The 19076-nt window shown below is 42.3% G+C and overlaps 1 protein-coding gene across 1 annotated transcript in view; it reads right to left on the bottom strand.

Moving 5' to 3' along the window:
- The window catches only part of TMEM132E (transmembrane protein 132E), a 378804-nt gene that overhangs the window by 80961 nt on the left and 278767 nt on the right, over nt 1–19076 (bottom strand). The window contains exon 2 of the mRNA XM_075852911.1: nt 15715–16606. Within this exon, the coding sequence (XP_075709026.1) occupies nt 15715–16606 (892 nt within the window). The remainder of the gene's footprint in view (nt 1–15714; nt 16607–19076) is intronic.

Genomic DNA, 19076 nt, shown 5'->3' with positions numbered 1-19076 from the left:
ATGCATGTTTTTTAGATTAAAAACCAGATTGAATATAAGAATAACGTATAAGTGAAAATATGTGTTTAAACATTGTCTGAATTAAAACTGTAATTATACTAAGGAATGCAACATTTCAATGTGAAAACCAGTGTGGATTTCCTATTCAATGCATTACAGGGTGTTCAACCAAACCAAATGAATTGTTTGTGCAGTGTCACCACTCATTGAAACGCTGTCAGCTCATTTCCATTAACCGTACATTTTTATTCCAATATCTTCCATCTAATGAGCATTACAGATGATACAAACAGCGTTCGGCAACTTACAAGTCACTTTTTAACTTGATCTTTACAGGCGCAAAATGTCTCATTACACAAACAGACATTTTTTAAAAAGCTACAAACATCCGACATGTTAAAGGAGATCAGAGTTGTTATGAGAAGTGTAGCCCTGAGCTCTGTGGCTTTCTACAAAAGCTTCAAGCCTTCAGTCACTTGTCCCCCGGGATGGCGCGCACGCAGGCGCAGGCAGTACTCTGATTAGGGGCAGTGAGCACGTTGGGCCTAATAAAAGGATACAAAGCGCAGCATATGGTTTGTCTCGGTTATGCTAATAACCTGAGCAATTACTGCAGAACAAATGGTACAATTGTAAATGTGTCTCCTTGGGGACTCATTTCTTTCTCTCGCTCTCTAATAGTTTTGTCCCTCTCACTCTTCTCTTCCTTTGCACCAGCCTGCCAGATGAATTTTGCTTGCTTGGAAAGCATCGGTGATTTAGCCTAGACAGCCTGTGTAATTATGCAGTTTGTGATCCTACATTTGTTTGTACATGAAATGACTAAAGACTGGAGAAGAAAATCTAGTCTTGTCTTGAGTGCGCTTACATAGTTCTAGCTATTGTGTACCATGTGACATATGAAAGATCAATGATGTGGAGCAGAGCTATTCTCACACTAACTTGGTACATATGGAAATTATGTAAGCGTATCTGCCATAAAAAATTCACTGGTCGGTTAAGGCTGTGTTTACATCTGTGTTGAATGCTCCGTCAGGAGCCTCCAGCGCAGAATCCGTCATATTTGGTAGAAAGAATATTGCAGCATGTAGCGCTATTCTTCCTGTCAAAATGACGGACACGACCGCAGAACCCGACAGACCCAATTATATGTGAATGGGGTCTTTCAGGCGCCGTTGGTGTTCATTCAGATCCAGCTTGAATTCCATTTTACTGCTCCTGACTAAATAGAAAAATGGAATTCACAAACAGTAAATAAGTGAGTAGTAGGGTGCACATTTACAACAGTAAACTACAACAGTTTCCCAGCTAGTTGTTCAAGACCCCCATCGATTGCTAAAATGAAGCGGCAGAAGCGCTGGGTGAGTGATGAACTGCTTTGTTACTGATCTGATCAGCTTTTCTCAGAAAACTGAGCAAATAGTGTACAAGCTCAATAGAAAGTCTGAGTCCGTACACAAACTGTCCGCCTTTCCGACAAAAGCCGATCAGAAATTAAGCGGCACATGGACTCACCCGAGCGCCTCTGCTGCTTAATTTTAGTGATCAGTGATTTTTGTTCAACATAAATGATTTGCTATCCTTTCTGTTTCCTTTATTCCCTGAAAATAATCAGACATTTTCATAATATGACATGTCATGTCACTATGATATTTCAGAAGTTTTTGAAAGTTTAGTTAACCTTTAAGGGAAATAGGTGTAAAAATAGCAAAAACATTCATAAAGTACCATAGAATAAATATAACAAGAACACAACAAAAACTAAATATAATTATGCCCACCTTATAAGAAAGATTAAATCAGAACTGATGAGTTGGATGGAACTTCCACTATCTATGACAGGCCTTTGCTGTTTATAAAAAAAATGGCAAGCTAGGCCAGGCTCCTACATCCCATGTAGAACATGTCATTACTGCTACCAAGAAATGATCTAAAAACCCTAAAGACTACTATAAACAAATACCCATTTAATCCTGAAATCGGTAAACCACTACCTTATAAAGAGATAACAAATAAGTACAAACTGGTAGGAAATGCCTGTCACTTTAAGGTTTCTATGACTACCAGCCTAGCTCTTGTTTTTTTTTTTTTGCATCCAATCCCGGTTCTGGGTGGGATATTTAACTCTGGATTGGTCTCTCAGTTTTGTTTATGATTTTCCTGTGTATGCATGTATCTGACCTAGCTAGGATAACTCCCTGAACCAAACCTTTATTACTTCGGATTTTCTTGGATTTAGACTTCGGCTTTCCTCTGGATTAACCCTCTGCTTACTGATTCGGACTTGTATGTTCCCTCCTGGTTACTGGACTCGGCTTGTTTGACTTCTCCCTTTGTCTGTCAGTTTTCTGCTCTGGTACAGCCTGCAGGTGCACCTCTTGTCTAACTTTTTATTCTGCACCTGCAACCTGGGTCCCAAGCAGCCAAACCCAACCTGCCTTGCAGCAGGCTCTGGTGAAAACCTTTGGGGGTCTTAGACTGCCAACCAGAGTGGTGACAGACTTGAGGTTGCTTATTTACTTGTGCGCCTGATCCAGACAGTTTCCTGCAACTTTTAGAGAATCGCTCTTATATTAATTCCATAAGCATAGATCCTGGGAAATTGCTCAAGTAGCTATTCCCTGGCACAAACTCTCTAAATGTGGTTTTACACTGTGGTTTTACATGGTCGTAAAAAAGAGCGCCAATCGACGGTACAGCACGTTGCTCGGCATTCGTTAGGTCCTTTCACAAGGAGCAAGAATTGTATAATGTATAAGGATGAACAATCGTTAATACGATCGTGCGTCTTTATGCATTTGTATCATGTTGGCAGCACATCTCACTACTTATGCAGGCAGATGTGCTGTCAACTAGGACCATCTGATCAGCTGATAAACGAGCGTTTGCTCATTCATTGACTGATTTTTTCCCTGTTTACACATGGCAATGTTCGGGAACGAGCGTTTTTATGAACGCACATTTGCCTTATCTTACAAGCACTTACTGCACTTATTAAGTGAGGGATTTTAAGATAATTGTTCTAAAAGCACGAAACTATAGTAAATTAGATGAGATATTAATTGTGCACAAAACATATGCTACCTCCTACATATATGGTGTATTGGGACAGTCTGAACAAGGAGATATATTAATAGATACCATTGAAAAATGGAGACAAGATATGGAAATAGAACTGGCAGTGGAAGAAATCAAGATCATATTAATAAAATGCCTAAAGCGTACCTAACTTTTCAGGTGACATTTCAGAATAAGCTGTCATATGTGTGTACGGATGTAGCCATCTTTATCTTGACTATGATAACTTGCTGCAGCGTGATATCACACATCAAAAGCCATTGAAAAATTATTGAAAAAGTCAAGTTATAGTTTCTTGACACTGTATATTTAATGCATTAAAAGTCAAGATAAAGATTTCTATGACTGTACATAAGGAATAACACTAATTCTGGCCATTATGACTTGCATTCTGCATTATTTAGCAGTCTTCCCATCTGCAGGCTCTCTCTCTCTAATTCTCAGTTGTCTCTGAGCTGGTGGATGGAGCCTAACTGCTATCATGCCTTCTATACACAGCACACATAAAAGAATAGAATCCTGCTCTCCTATATATCACATATATAGAAGCTGCAGCAGCATGGATGAGATTATACAGCAGTAATGAGCAGTACAGCTTAGAATCCAGCATTGGGGTGACATAGAAATCTTATCATCACATCTGTGTCTCTCTCTCTGCGCCTACTTCTTCTCCCTGCTCTCCCTCCATAGACCTACTTGCAGTGTGTGTTGCTAACTCACTCTCTCTCTGCTCCTTTCTCCTGCTCCCCCTCCCCTCTCCATAGACTTGTATAGCCAGGCAGAGACACAACCCCACCTTTTGCAGCCCATCAATTCTGCTCTGTAACCAGAGACGGACAATGCTTCACAACAGGGGGTAAGCAGCAGATTACAAGAAGGGAGACACCTAGTGGCAGTAACTTCACACAGAATTTTCATGGATAAAACACAATTTTAACAGTAAGTAAATGACAAAATTGTTCTATATCAGGTATATCATTAGATCAACATAAGTTATTTGAAAAGTTAATATAATTACAAAGCCCTGACAAAACCTTAAACCGGCAGTTTATGCTGTAAAACCCTCCAATGTAGCTGAATTAAAACAATTCTACAAAGAAGAGCGGGCCAAAATTCTTCCATAGCGATGTAAAAGACTCATCGTAAGTTATCGCAAATGTTTGATTGCACTTTTTACTAACAAGGGTGGCACAACCTGTTAGGTTAAGTGGGGAAGTTACTTTTTCACATGGGTGATATAGGTTTTAAATAAATCTGTATCCTCAATAAATGGAATGATCATTTAAAAGCAGCATTTTGTGTTTTCTCGTGTTGTCTTTATCTTATATGAAAATTAGTCAGATGTTCTGAAACATTTAAATGTGACAAATTAGCAAAAATAGAAGAGATTGGGTAGGAAGCAAATACTTTTTCTCAGCACTGTATAAATACACTACCGGTCAAAAGTTTTAGAACACCTCAATTTTTGCAGATATTTTTTACATTAACACAGTTCTAGTACAGCAACTAACGTTTAAAAGTAAGTTAAAAACATAAAAATAATATGAATTTTTAACCTCAAACACAATAGTCTGAATTTCTGATTTTAACCAAAGGGCTTTTTTTTCCAGGGAAGACATCAAGGAGCACAGAAAGCAATTTATGGTTTGAAATTGGATGCAAACTATTCTTACAGGTGTCTCAACTTTTGGAGATTACTTTCAAACTCTCTGATTCTACATAACCAGTGCTAGAACAGACTGCATTGCAACACCCTGTAAGGTAAAAGTTGGAAAGTTCTGCTCTTCAGGACAGAGCACATTGCTTACATAATGGCAAAAAAAGGCTATTAACAAAACACAGACAGAGAATTATAACCCTTAGGCTGGGTTCACACGAGCGTGCGCAAAAACCACTTAACAGCTCCGTGTGGCAGCAGCATATGATGCGCGGCTGCGTGCTTTTCGCGCAGCCGCCATTATTATGACACTCCAATTGGATGTTTGTAAACAGAAAAGCATGTGGTGCTTTTCTGTTTACATTCATCCTTTTGACAGCTGTTGCGCGAATCACGCAGTTCGCACGGAAGTGCTTCCGTGCGGCATGCATGGTTTTCACGCACCCATTGACTTCAATGGGTGCGTGATTCGTGCAAAACGCCGAAAGAACGGACATGTCGTGACTTTTTTTCAGCGGACTCACGCTGAGTAAAAATCACGCACATGTCCGCACGGCCCCATAGACTAATATAGGTCCGTTGCACGGACGTAATTCCCGTTCGTCTGAATGAAGCCTTAGAAGTTTAAGTCTGTCCTACAGAGAAATTGCCAAGAAAGCCAAGGTGGCAGTCAGTACAGTTATAATCATTTCTTCTATTGATTCTGATTTAGTCTCTGAAATTGCGGCTGATCAAGGTTCAGCTCCCGGGAACCTTCCTGAGAACAAGCTGTTTATTCCCCTGCAATACCGGCTAAGGGTACTTAGGGAAAATCATGACTCCGCACTATCTGGTCATCCAGGCATCCTGGGTACCAAACACCTCATTGCCAGAAACTATTGGTGGCCTGGGTTGACTAAAGACGTTAAGGCCTACGTCGCCGCTTGTGAGGTTTGTGCTAGGTCCAAGACTCCCAGGTCCCGACCAGCGGGCTTACTACGTTCGTTGCCCATTCCCCAGAGACCTTGGACACATATCTCCATGGATTTTATCACCGATTTGCCTCCATCCCAAGGCAAGTCGGTGGTGTGGGTGGTAGTAGACCGCTTCAGTAAGATGTGCCACTTTGTGCCCCTCAAGAAACTACCCAACGCCAAGACGTTAGCTACCTTGTTTGTCAAACACATCCTGCGTCTCCATGGGGTCCCTGTCAATATTGTTTCGGACAGAGGGGTACAATTTGTTTCTTTGTTTTGGAGAGCCTTCTGTAAAAAGTTGGAGATTGATCTGTCCTTCTCCTCTGCCTTCCATCCTGAAACCAATGGCCAAACTGAGAGGACTAATCAATCTCTAGAACAATATTTAAGGTGTTTTATCTCTGACTGTCAATATGATTGGGTCTCATTCATTCCCCTCGCCGAATTTTCCCTTAATAACCGGGTCAGTAACTCGTCAGGGGTCTCCCCCTTTTTCTGTAATTTTGGGTTTAATCCACGGTTCTCCTCCGTTTCACCTGGAAGTTCCAACAATCCGGAGGTAGAGGTCGTTCATCGGGAACTGTGCACAGTCTGGGCCCAGGTTCAGAAGAACCTAGAGGCGTCCCAGAGCGTACAAAAATCTCAGGCTGATAGAAAACGTTCTGCTAACCCCTTGTTTATGGTCAGGGATCTGGTGTGGTTATCGTCTAGGAACTTGCGTCTTAAGGTCCCGTCCAAGAAGTTTGCTCCCCGGTTTATTGGGCCGTATAAGGCCATTGAAGTCCTCAATCCTGTCTCCTTCCGGCTGGAGTTACCCCCATCTTTTCGTATACACGACGTGTTTCATGCCTCCCTCCTTAAACGCTGCTCCCCGTCCTTGGCTCCCTCGAGGAAACCTCCTGTTCCCGTTCTCACCCCTGAGGGGGTGGAATTCGAGGTGGCCAAGATTGTGGACAGCAAGATGGTCCAAGGCTCCCTACAGTACCTGGTCCATTGGAGAGGATACGGGCCTGAGGAGAGGACTTGGGTACCCGCCCGGGATGTTCACGCTGGGGTATTGGTCAGGAAGTTCCACCTTCGTTTCCCCAGTAAACCAGGTCCACTTAGAAAGGGTCCGGTGGCCCCTCATAAAAGGGGGGTTACTGTAAAGGATCTGCCAGGCACAGCTTCGGGGTTAACTCCCATAGGTAATCAGTCTGCACCTGAATCTACGTCTCTGAGACTGACTCCATCTTCCACCACTCAGGATGGCAGGCTTAGGAGTGGGAGAGCCTATCGCAGCCTGGCCAGACGGAGCTAGCTCCCGCCCTCTGTCTATTTATACCTGCCTTTCCTGTTCCTCCTTTGCTTGTGATTCTTCTCGTGTGGTTTCCTGGCCCAGCTACAGCTCCTAACTATATGATCCTGCTCCATACTGACCCTGGCTTACTGACTACTCTCCTGCTCTGCGTTTGGTACCTCGTGCTCTCCTGGTTTGACTTGGCTCGTTCACCACTCTGGTTGCTCACGGTGTTGCCGTGGGCAACTGCCCCTTTCCCTTTGCTTTGTATTCCCTTGTATGTTTGTCTAGTGCACTTACTGAGTGTAGGGACCGCCGCCCAGTTGTACCCCGTCGCCTAGGGCGGGTCGTTGCAAGTAGGCAGGGACAGAGTGGTGGGTAGATTAGGGCTCACTTGTTCGTTTCTCCACCCCCGTCGTTACAATATCAGCTAGAGGTGGCTACTTTGAAGGGTCAAAAATCTAGATTTAATTTATTGTAACAAAGTTAATCAATTATTTTTATTCAACTTAACTTGTTTATTTCTTCTATGCTTTCATTTCAAAGTACATTTGAGACATTAAACGGTGTAAATACAAACTGGAAAAATGGAGGTGTTCTAATACTTTTGATCGGTAGTGTATATATAGATATATATATAGATGTAGCCAAGTTTATCTTGACTCTGATAACTTGCTGCAGTGTGATTTCACACGACATAAGCAACTGAAAAGCCTTTGAAAAAGTCAAGTTAAAATTTCTTGCCATTGTGTATTTATTGTGTTAAAAGTCAGAATAAAATTTCAAAGCAGACTAGGGTTTCAATATGTGCTGTTCAGGCTCTTTTAAATTAGCACAAAGAAACGGGCAACGTATAGGACCATAGACGCAGTGGTCGGCCAAGGAAACTTAGTGCAGCAGATCAAAGACACATCATGCTTACTCCCCTTTAAAATCGCAAGATGTCCAGGAGTATCTGCAGGCAACAGTGAAGTATGGTGGAAGTTCCTTGCAGGTTTTGGGCTGCATTTCAGCAAATGGAATTGGGGATTTGGTCAGAATAAACCCTTTGATGACCAAGGGTTATTGATACCTCTGTGGCCAGGTCAAATTTTGCAGTTCTGATATGAACTTCTTTAAACGATAATATCTTTGCAACCGCTTCACACAAATATCACAACTATTTTTACTTTGTCTTTTATAAGACTTATGAGGCTTTAATTTTCGAGATTAGAAATTTTTCGTTTCTTATATATATTTCTCTATATTATATGTATATTATATATATATATATATATATATATATATATATATATATATATATATATATATATATATATATAACAAAAAGACAAGAGCATGGAAGCAGCACTCACGAAAAAAAGTGAAGTTTATTCACCCAACAAATGCAACATTTCACTTCCTCAATGGAAGCATTTTCAAGCAGTAATCGCCGGTCACAGTTTCGGCTGGGGATTCCGCTCCTAGAGGAAGCCCTTGACGGTGGACAGTGATGTCAGGGTCTCTCTCTTGAAGCGGGATCCCTGGCACAGAGCGATCTGACACAGTGGATGTTGCTCCTAGTGGGTGTTTAGGTGGCGCTATCTACAGAGGGCGTTTCTATCTACAGGGGGGCAGTATTTACAGCGGGATGGAGAGACGTCTGGGGGCTCCCTCTAGAAGTGGAATCTGGCCGGGGATTCCGTTCCGAGAGGGAGCTTAGGTAGCACTATCTGCAGGGGGTTTTGCGCTATCTACAGGGGGTTGTGTGTAACGCTATCTACAGTGGGGGGTGTAGTCCGGTGCTCTTAAAGCTCCGGCAGACATGAGAGTGCATTGCAGCTCACACTGAAGCAACACTGCACTCGTGCACTGCACCGTTCAAGGCTGCCAACGTTTATACACGTGGCAACTGAACGGGGCATCGGCAGTTGGAACGTATATAGCTGAATGGCAGTCGTGAAGGGGTTAATGATGTCCTCAATGCTGAGAAATACAGGCATATACTTATCCATCATGCAATACTATCAGGGAGGCGACTGATTGGCTCCAAATTTATTCTGCAGCAGGACAACTACCCCAAAGATACAGCCAATGTCATTAAGAACTATCTGGAAGTGATGATATGGCCCCCACAGAGCCCTGATCTCAACATCATCGAGTCTGTCTGGGATTACATGAAGAGACAGAAGGATTTGAGGAAGCCTATATCCACAGAAGATCTGTTGTTAGTTCTCCAAGTTGTTTGGCCGAGTTCCTTCAAAAACTGTATGCAGTTAATGACTGTGTTTCAACCTACATATGAAAATGATGATCATTATCATCTGTTTGGTATAATTGGTTAATCATACACCTGACTATAATCCCACAAAATGTATGCCTTTGTGCAAGTGTACCTAGAAGAATTGATGCTGTTTTGAAGGCAAAGGGTGATCACACCAAATATTGATTTGATTTAGATTTGTCCTCTGTTCCTTCACTTTGCATTTTGTTAAGTGATAAAAAAAACTATTAACATTTCTAGTTTTGAAAGCATTCTTACTTTACAAAATTTTTCCACCACTGCCTAAAACGTTTGCACAGTACTGTGTCTATTTCTCAACAGTAGGTGTTAAGGACTGGATCCTCAGAGGTAGTGTCTCTGCTGGTGTCCTTATTAACTTGTGTGATTCCCTTTCCTCTCAGCTCTGAGCTGCACGACAGACAGCTTAATGGCACACACATCTTAGATTATTGCTTAAGTGACTCCCAGAATAGGTATGAGAACGATGGGCTTAATTGGTCATCACTTCCCCATTTCCTTAACTATAATTGTTTTGTCAGCAATGTAAAAAGGAAAGTTAATCTTGACTCCATCACCTATAGTATCTGTGATCTGGCAATACAAGAATAGTTACATGGTTCTCCTAAAGCAGTGGTTCCCAACCGGGGTGCCGCGAGAACCGTCCAGGGGTGCCGCGACACTCCGCTCATCCACTGCAAAAAAATAAAAATAATTATTTTTTTTTGCTACAAGCTCCGCCCTCAACCTTGTAGCAGACGTGACGCACGTACGTCTGCTACAAGTGCCACCCACCATATCCCACTAGAAGAGCCTGAAGGAGGGAGAGGAGCCATTAACGTTTGGCAGGGTAAGTATTTTTTTCTTTAGTTTGTTAGCAATTGTGTGAGAACTGGAGCCAGGGGAATGCTGGAAGTTGTAGTCTTCTCTTCTTATACCTCCTCCCTGTAATGTCCTCTGATGGGCTGATGGTCATTTTACTGTGAGTCGGGGGCTGATGGTTATTTTACTGTGACTGGCGGGCTGATGGTCATTTTACTGTGAGCCAGGGGCTGATTTTCTTCGAGTGGTTTCCGCCTCTGGCCTTCCATTGAAATTAATAGGAGGCAGAAAAAACCTGCAGCGCTCGTTTGGTGCTTTTTTGGCTGCAGTTTTTGCATTAGCTTCAACGGCTTAAAAAAAATGTGGGCAAAAAACACAGCAAAAAAACGTGGAAAAAAAAAAGCGTAAAAAAAACACTGTCAATTCAATCCCTTTAGGGATTTTGAAGCAGATATTTTTTTCTGCCTTACAAAAAAACGATGTGTTAACATACCCTAAGGGCTTATTCAGTCGAACGTATAATAGGGCCATGCAACACGCAGGATTTTCACGCACCTCGCACGTACCTATGTTAGTCTATGGGGCCGTGCAGACTGTCCGTGAGTTTCACGCAGCGTGTGTCCGCTGCGTAAAACTCACAACATGTCCTATATTTGTGCGTTGTTCGCGCATCACGCACCCATTGAAGTCAATGGTAGCGTGAAAATCACGCGCAGCACACGGAAGCACTTCCGTGATTCGCGCAACAGCAGTAAAAAGTATGAATGAAAACAGAAAAGCACCACGTGCATACAAACATACAAACAGAGTGTCATAATGATGGCGGCTGCGCGAAAATCACGCAGCCACGCATCATACGCGGCTGACACACGGAGCTGTTAGGTGCCTTTTGCGCGCCCAAAAAGCACACGCTCGTGTAAATCCAGCCTAAGAGTGTAGTACTTGATTTTAGCAGTTTTCCTAACAGGAAAGGTGTAAAGAAAAGACAAATCCATCTCCTTTATTTTGTGTCCACTCCTGTTTTTTTCCTATAAAAAAACGTAGCTAACAACAAGACCAAAAACGGAATTAAAAGTGCGTTTGTGAACGTGGCCCAAAGACATTTTTTAAAGAGGCTCTGTCACCACATTATAAGTTCCCTATCTTCTACATAATGTGATCGGCGCTGTAATGTAGATTACAGCAGTGTTTTTTATTTAGAAAAACGATCATTTGTGAACAACTGGGCGTGTTTTACTTTTTGACCAAGTGTGCGTTGTGGAGAGAAGAGTATGACACTGACCAATCAGCGTCATACACTTCTCTCCATTCATTTATTCTGCACATAGTGATCTTACTAGATCACTATGTGATGCCACATACACACACATTAACGTTACTCAAGTTTCCTGACAGTGAATAGACATCACTACCAGCCAGGACATGATGTCTATTCAGAATCCTGACACTTCGGTAACGTTTGTGTGACATTTACAGCAAGGCAAGCGTAATCTCGTTTTAAATGACAGTTTACAGCGTAATCTCGCGAGATTACGCTTGCCTTGCTATAAATCCCACACAAACGTTAGCAAAATGTCAGGATTGTGAGTAGACATCACGTCCTGGCTGGTAGTGATGCCTATTCATTGTCAGGACACTTGAGTAACGTTAATGTGTGTCTTAATGTGTGGCTGCACATAGTGATCTAGTAAGATGACTACACTAGTATAATATATTTTATTGAACAAATCTCCAAATGATAACAGATATTTTTTTAGAAGTAAAAAACTCAAAATGCACTGTTTCACATTATTATGCACAACAGAGATCATAACATTTTAAAGGTTGTAAAGAGAACTAAAATGGTAATTTGTTGAATTTGCAGCATCAGGAGGTCATATTTATAGAAATCAAAAGCTCTTTCAATCAAAAAAAAAAACTTAGCAGGCCAAGTTACATGTTAACATAGGACCCTTTCTTTGATATCACCTTCACAATTCTTGCATCCATTGAATTTGTGAGTATTTGGACAGTTTCTGCTTGAATATCTTTGCAGGATGTCAGAATAGCCTCCCAGAGCTTCTGTTTTGATGTGAAATGCCTCCCACCCTCATAGATATTTTGCTTGAGGATGATCCAAAGGTTCTCAATAGGGTTGAGGTCAGGGGAACATGGGGGCCACACCATGAGTTTCTCTCCTTTTATGCCCATAGCATAAGTATGATGCTAGGAGCCCGGCTCCCTGCAGTGTGTTCGGTCCGGGACTTGCGGCCGAAATACGTTCCGTCCATTACGGACGTAATGTGCTCGTGTGAATCCAGCCTAAAGGAAATCATTTTTAAGTTGGTAAAAATGTACAGTCTTAGGCCCTGTTGATGTCAATGGTGACGGAAACATTTCTAATGGCTTCCGTTTATCACCTCTCCGTCAGGTATGCGTTTTTTTTACAGAATAAATAGCGAAGTCAACTGCGCTATTGATTCCCTAAAAAAAACGCAAACCAGACGGAAAGGTGATAAACTGAATTGATTAGCAATGTTTCCGTCACCATTGATATCAATGGTACTGCACACGGAAACTAAGGTTTCCGTTTGCTTTTCCGTTGAGGGGTTCCCCCGACGGAAACCTCAGTTGGAGCCCCTCAACGAAAAGCTAACGCTGAGGCCCTTATTGTTAATTGAATATACAATCACGTTTTGTACACTCAGATGACCAGTTCATATTAAAGCCGAGTTCACACAGAGTATTTTACAGGCAGAAAAAAATCTGATTTCAATGGGAGGTCAGAGACGGAATCGCAGCATGCTGCTATTTGTTTTCGCGAGCGGTTAAAAACTGCCAGGGAAAAAAAACACCTCCATCTGGGAGGCGATTTCAGCCGTTTTTTGGAGCTGATTCCGACACAGTTTTCACGTCAAAATCTGCTCTAAAAAAACTCTGTGTGAACAGGGCATAAAAAACCTTCTAAAAAATAATCAGTGCAAGTAGGGAGACATACTGATTAGGACATGTTCACATCTCGTTTTGTGCACACGTTTCTTACTTCTAAAAACGTATACTTTTTTTGTTCTTGAGCTAAATCAAGCTTTGTAAAGTCAAGATTTCCCATATCTGGTGACAAAAACGTATACGTTTTACGTATGCAAGAGTAGGGTTTAACCACTTCCCGACATCCGCCGTATGTATACGGCGCACGCCGGGTGGGGGAATATGGAGCGGGCTCACGGGCTGAGTCCGCTCCATAGAGCGAGTGTGTCGGCTGTGTGTTACAGCCGACACTTCCGAGTCTATGTAAAACGGCACCAAAAACGGCTGAAGAAGTGACATGCACTTCTCTTTCGGCCGTTTTTTTATGTGGCCGTTTTTCAAGAAGGCCGTGTATAAAACGGCCCGTTGTAACAGAATGCCTTTTTTCCTATTGAAATTAATGGGCAGATATTTGGAGTCATTCTGCCTCAGATTTTTCGGCAGTTTACGGCCCGAAAAACGGCCGAAAACAAGCTGTGTGAACATACTTTTAGGCCTTATTCAGACGAACGTGTATTACGTGCGTGCTACGCGCGTGGAAATCACGCACGTCGCACAGACCTATGTAAGTCAATGGGGCCGTTCTGAAAGGTCGTGATTTTCACACAGTGTCTGTCCGCTGCGTAAAACTCACGACATGTACGATACTTGCCCGTGTTTCGCCCAGCACGCACCCATTGAAGTGAATGGGTGCGTACAAATCGTGCACGGCACACGGAAGCACTTCCGGGTGACGCGCGTGATTCGCGCTACAGTTGGTAAAGAAGTGAATGGAAACATAAAAGCCCATCCTTTTTTACTGTGTCATAACATAAAAACAGAGTGTCATAATGATGCCGACTGCGCAAAAATCACGCAGCCATGCACCATATACAGATGCCACATTGAACTTTTGCGCGCGCAAAACACACATGCTCGTGTGAATCCGGCCTTAGACAAAAAAGGATAAAAATTCTTGCTTTTTTAAAAAAAAATTGGTTTACTGATGTTTTTGAAGTGTCTGATCAAAGGTATCACCAGCGGTATTTTAATAAGGTATGTTGGTTATCCAATGCCTATTTTAGGCTATGTTCACACCTGCATTTGGGGTTTCCGTTGTTCTGCTCTGTCAGGGGAGCAGAACAAAAGAAAACCGGAAGCCACGGTGTCCTTTGCACCACGGACACCACTGGCGGCCGACGGAACCCATCGAGGTGTCCGCGATTTTACCGGAAACAATAGCGCAGCATGCTGCTCTATTGTTTCCAGTAGCCTCGGCCAGATCAGCGACGGAGGCCACTAACGGAGCCTCCACGCAGATGTGAACAAGGTTTACTAATGTGATTTGTGCTCAACAATAACGAAATAGAAAAGTAAGGGCTCGTCCGCACGTAGTGGAATTGCTGTGTATATTCCATCCGGATTTGCAGACGGAAAATACGCGGCATAATACAGTAGCAGCAAATTGGGTGAGATATAACAAATCTCTCCCACACGCTGCGTAAAAATTCCGACCAGAAATTGACCTGCGGTGCGTATTTTTCATAAGGAAGCATGTAAATTCCTGCAGCAGAAAGTGGACTGAATTGCTGCGTTTTTCAGAGATGTCACCAGCTCCCAGCATTGTAAAAAATGCAGCAAAATACGCACCATTTTCTGCAGAAAAAACACAGGAAATGGTGCATTTTTGCCGCAGCAGAAAGTCTGCTACCTTCAATGGAATTGCTGCAGCAATTCCGTTATATGTGGACAAGCGCTAAGAGTGAAAATACATATCTCCCACCAAATCATACATTTTATCTATTACAGCCAGAAAAAAAACGGCTCCATTACGCCTACAAACATCTGCCCATTGCTTGCAATGGGTTTTACAGTGTTCTGTTCCCACGAGGTGTAATTTTACGCGTCGCTGTCAAAATATGGCACGTAAAAAGACATCCGCGAAAAAGAAGTGCATGTCACTTCTTGGGACGTTTTTGGAGCCGTTTTTTATTGACTCCATTGAAAAACAGCTCCAATAACGTTCGTAAGAAACGCAGCAAAAACGCGAGTAGTTAAAAAAACGTCTGAAAATCAGGAGCTGTTTTTGCCTGAAAATAGCTCCGTATTTTGAGACGTTTTTGGTCACTGCGACGGTGTGAACATACACTTATTGTTCCTGAGCCTGTTAGTGATTGGAGTCGTGTCCTGATGCTCTTGCTGTCATCCACCACGTCTGGCGCAACCTACTGCACCTGCTGTCATCCACCACGTCTGGCGCATCCTACTGCATTTGCTGTCATCCGCCACGTCTGGCGCAACCTGCTGCACCTGCTGTCATCCATGCCACTGTCTGGACTATTCAGGTACCCTTGTGCTGGATTTTGTATTGCTTGGGTGCTCTTTTGTTTGGTCAGCTGCCTCCCCGCTACGGCGGTGAGGCCTAGTGGGTCCACATACCCACAGACAGTGACCTTTTTTTTTAATAAGTAATACATCTGGTCCTGTGCATATATGATAATATATTAACATATCCATAACAAATGTCCCTTATATTAATGTAAACCCTGTGCTTCTGAACTGGCGTTCCAAATGCAACATTTCATTTATACTATCCCAAATCATGAGAAAATATGAGATATTTTTTCTGTTATAAAGTTCAGGATTTAACTTTTGTTGTTTTATTTAGTTATATTACCTTACTGTGAAGTGTTCTACGGTTGAATTTGGCTGTAAGAACAGCAAGATGTTAAGGATCTCCCCAGGACGTAGTGGCCGATCAGGAAGCCTGATGAAGATATTTGTATCCAAATGCTGTTCTTGCATCTGCTCAACCTGAACTGGTTGGTATAGGCTAACACTACCAATTCTTAAAAGAGGATGTTGAGTTGGGCCTTCCCCTCCTCTTCGTGTACTTATGTCATTTTGGCAGCTTCCAGTAGAGTCTGGTGTATGTAAAGTGTAGAAAAGTTCTATTTGTTGGCTTTCACCATTAATGTCTCCTCCATCAGGGGTCAATTTCCGTCTCCCCATAGGTGCTGCTGTCCACCCAAACCAACTTTGAGGAAGTTCCACCTGGGCAAGACAAGTGGCAAGACTTCCCCGTAGGCGACATGAAGTCTTGCGCTCTCGCATCTCTTGAAAAACATGAAGCCGAACGCAGGGAAGACGCTCTGTGACACCAAAATCATCCCAATCACGGCCAGCTACATAAAAGAGCACCTGTACCAATGGTTGGGTGGCAGGAACCTTTGTACGAATAATATAAGCTCTTATTTTCCAGTTTACAGTTAGTCGATCAGGAACTTCTAGTATACTTGAAGGCTGAAGTAATTCCTTTGGCAAAATTTGTCCAGAAGCAAAAGGTCCCAGGGTGACATTCAATACCGGCAATTCCTTTGTTTGAAAAACAACAAAAGGTTCTGACCGTTGCAACAGATGCATGCTTGAATTCCATGTTGGAAGTGGCCCTTCTTCTCGTAAAAAGAAGGCAAGGCGGGTATTGGACAGGCGATAAATGACTGGTAATATGGCAGATGGAGGAGGTGGAAGGGCTGTTGGATGGATAGTAGGGATCACTTTGCAGGATGCTGAAAAAGAAAAGATAACCATTAGAAAATAGTATAAAGGTAGATGTCAAAAGTGGCATTGCATGGCATGGACCTGTATTTCTGTAAATATAATAAGTTATAAAATGACATGTTTTTACTAACAAACTGAGAACTAAGCAGAGGATAATGCCAAACCAGATTGTGCGATTATTTTTGTATACACAGTACAGGAATACTCGAGTTTTGAGTTGAATGCAAAGCACAAATACAAGTTCTCACACAATTGGATATAATCTAAACATTTAGCAAGAATATTGGAGACTGGATGGATGGATAGATGGCTGGATGGATAGATGGAGATATGAGGAAGGCTCTAATTTGTGGAGCCGAAACGTCTCACTCTTTATTTTTCACCATAATTGGGAGTGCTGCCGATGGATGGATGGATGGATGGATGGATGGATGGATGGATGGATGGATGGATGGATGGATGGATGGATGGATAGATAGATAGATAGATAGATAGATAGATAGATAGATAGATAGATAGATAGATAGATAGATAGATAGATAGATATGTGTGTAAGCTTAAGCACAGAAGAAGACCATGTTTATTTTCTTATTGCATGAGTTGCAGAGATGAAGGGAAGGAAACAATACGACAAGCTGAGAGAATCACTGAAGCGTATTTTCTAAAAGCTAGAAATGTTCAGAGATGCGATCACTCGGTGCTCAGTGCTCTGATGGTTTCTTTAACAGTTAGGTCCTGATTTCTGTCATGGGAAGATCTTTACAGCATGCAGAGTGGCTGAGGGGGGGGGGGGGGGGTAGCGACACACTGTGCCATGGCGCCTAATGGGGGTTAGGAAAGAATATTTAGCTACTTAGTATTCACACCCAGACTCTTTGCTGAATGCAGACTCACTACGCACCCAGAACTTGGCCGGAGCTCATCGGGGAGATGGGTGTTTGCCAGACGTATGGAGGACAGAGTTGATTTCTTAACCCACTTAGGAAACAAGCAGACCAAACTAATATCTACATATCTAGTCATTAATGGAAACTCTACATAGATGTCCTTATGTTATAGGATTTAAATCCATAGGTTGTTCACGTGATTCAGTTTACATTCCATACAGGACTAGAAGTAACAGCTGCTTTTGTCACCACCAGTAAAGTCACAGTTAAATGCAGAACATGCAGATGGCCTATTGTTTCTCCCCGTGTATGATGGTCTATTTTAATTTTTATCTACATGGCTTATAGGTAGTGCTACGTGCATACATTATCAATACATTATGCAGCATACCCGACACTTGTTTTCAATGCAGCTACTTGAAAACTCAGGTGTGACTGTAGTGAACCTCAGTATTCTGCGTCCCACCATGTCAAACTCATAGGAACCCAGGAAGCTGAGGTACAAGACATTATCTGCTCAAAATGAAGAGACAAAGTGCCAAAAAGGGACATTGCACTCTCCCTTACAAGCAAAGCGCTAGAGATAAACCTCTGTGTGCATCTGCGTTAAACTGAAGAGTCCTATAGAGGTACAGTAGGGGCCCATAGAATTGTATGGGCGACATATTCAGGACCGTGTGATACAGGTTCCATGTACAGTACACCTGTCAACATGAGACCTAATGCTTAGAATATCTAAAATGTTACATGCCCTTGAAACAATTTCATGATCTGGTGTAGCTATAGGGTGTGCAGAGGGAGCAGTCGGGCTCTGGACAACAGTTTTATAAACAGTTCATAGTAGGTAGGATCCCTGTTTCGCATGGTGGCCCAGGAGCTTAATTTAACACCAAAAAGTAATTTATTTGGTAAGATCTGTGAAAATACATTGTATATATTTGTTCATTGTACGAACATATTATTCTACAGGTTTAGTACTGCCCATAAAACCTCTGTAATGCAAAAGCTACATACTGAAAAACTGAGAAACAACACCATAAGAAAACTATGACAAACCAATGATCTAATCCTTTAGTGATGATAACTTAATTCTACAACCTTTAATAAATATGACAGGCATGAATGGCTTAATGCCAGGCAATGCCATCAATGTCTTTCAATGGAATACCCCTTTATAACAGACTGAGATATGTATGTGACTGCAATGTGGCAGGGGAGTGGGATTGTTTAGCTTTATAGGTGTGATATCCTATAAATATACATATCATGTTCATATCGCAGATTTCATGGACAGGTTTATGTGAATGTTGATCTCAATTGGCAACAATGGCTTATTTTTTTCAGAGCCATAGATAAACTTTTCTTTAACTTTAAGATTCAGTTCACTGCGCTAGCCTTGTGTCTAGATACCATGTCCAAGGTAGATGGCTCATTTGCACCCTCCATGTTTACCTAGCATCCGGGGCACATGCCCCACCAGCCACCCCCTTACTACACCCCTGCTTTAACATAAAACGTGCAAAGCTCAACCTTTAAAAACAGTTTTAGATCTAGACAATTCTATGCTATAATAAAAAAATAATATTTGTTG

The sequence above is a fragment of the Rhinoderma darwinii genome, chromosome 2 (genome assembly GCF_050947455.1).
Source record: "Rhinoderma darwinii isolate aRhiDar2 chromosome 2, aRhiDar2.hap1, whole genome shotgun sequence".
Lineage (NCBI taxonomy): Eukaryota > Metazoa > Chordata > Amphibia > Anura > Rhinodermatidae > Rhinoderma > Rhinoderma darwinii.
Note: the sequence above shows the minus strand (reverse complement) of the source record. Positions and strands in the feature narration are given on the sequence as shown.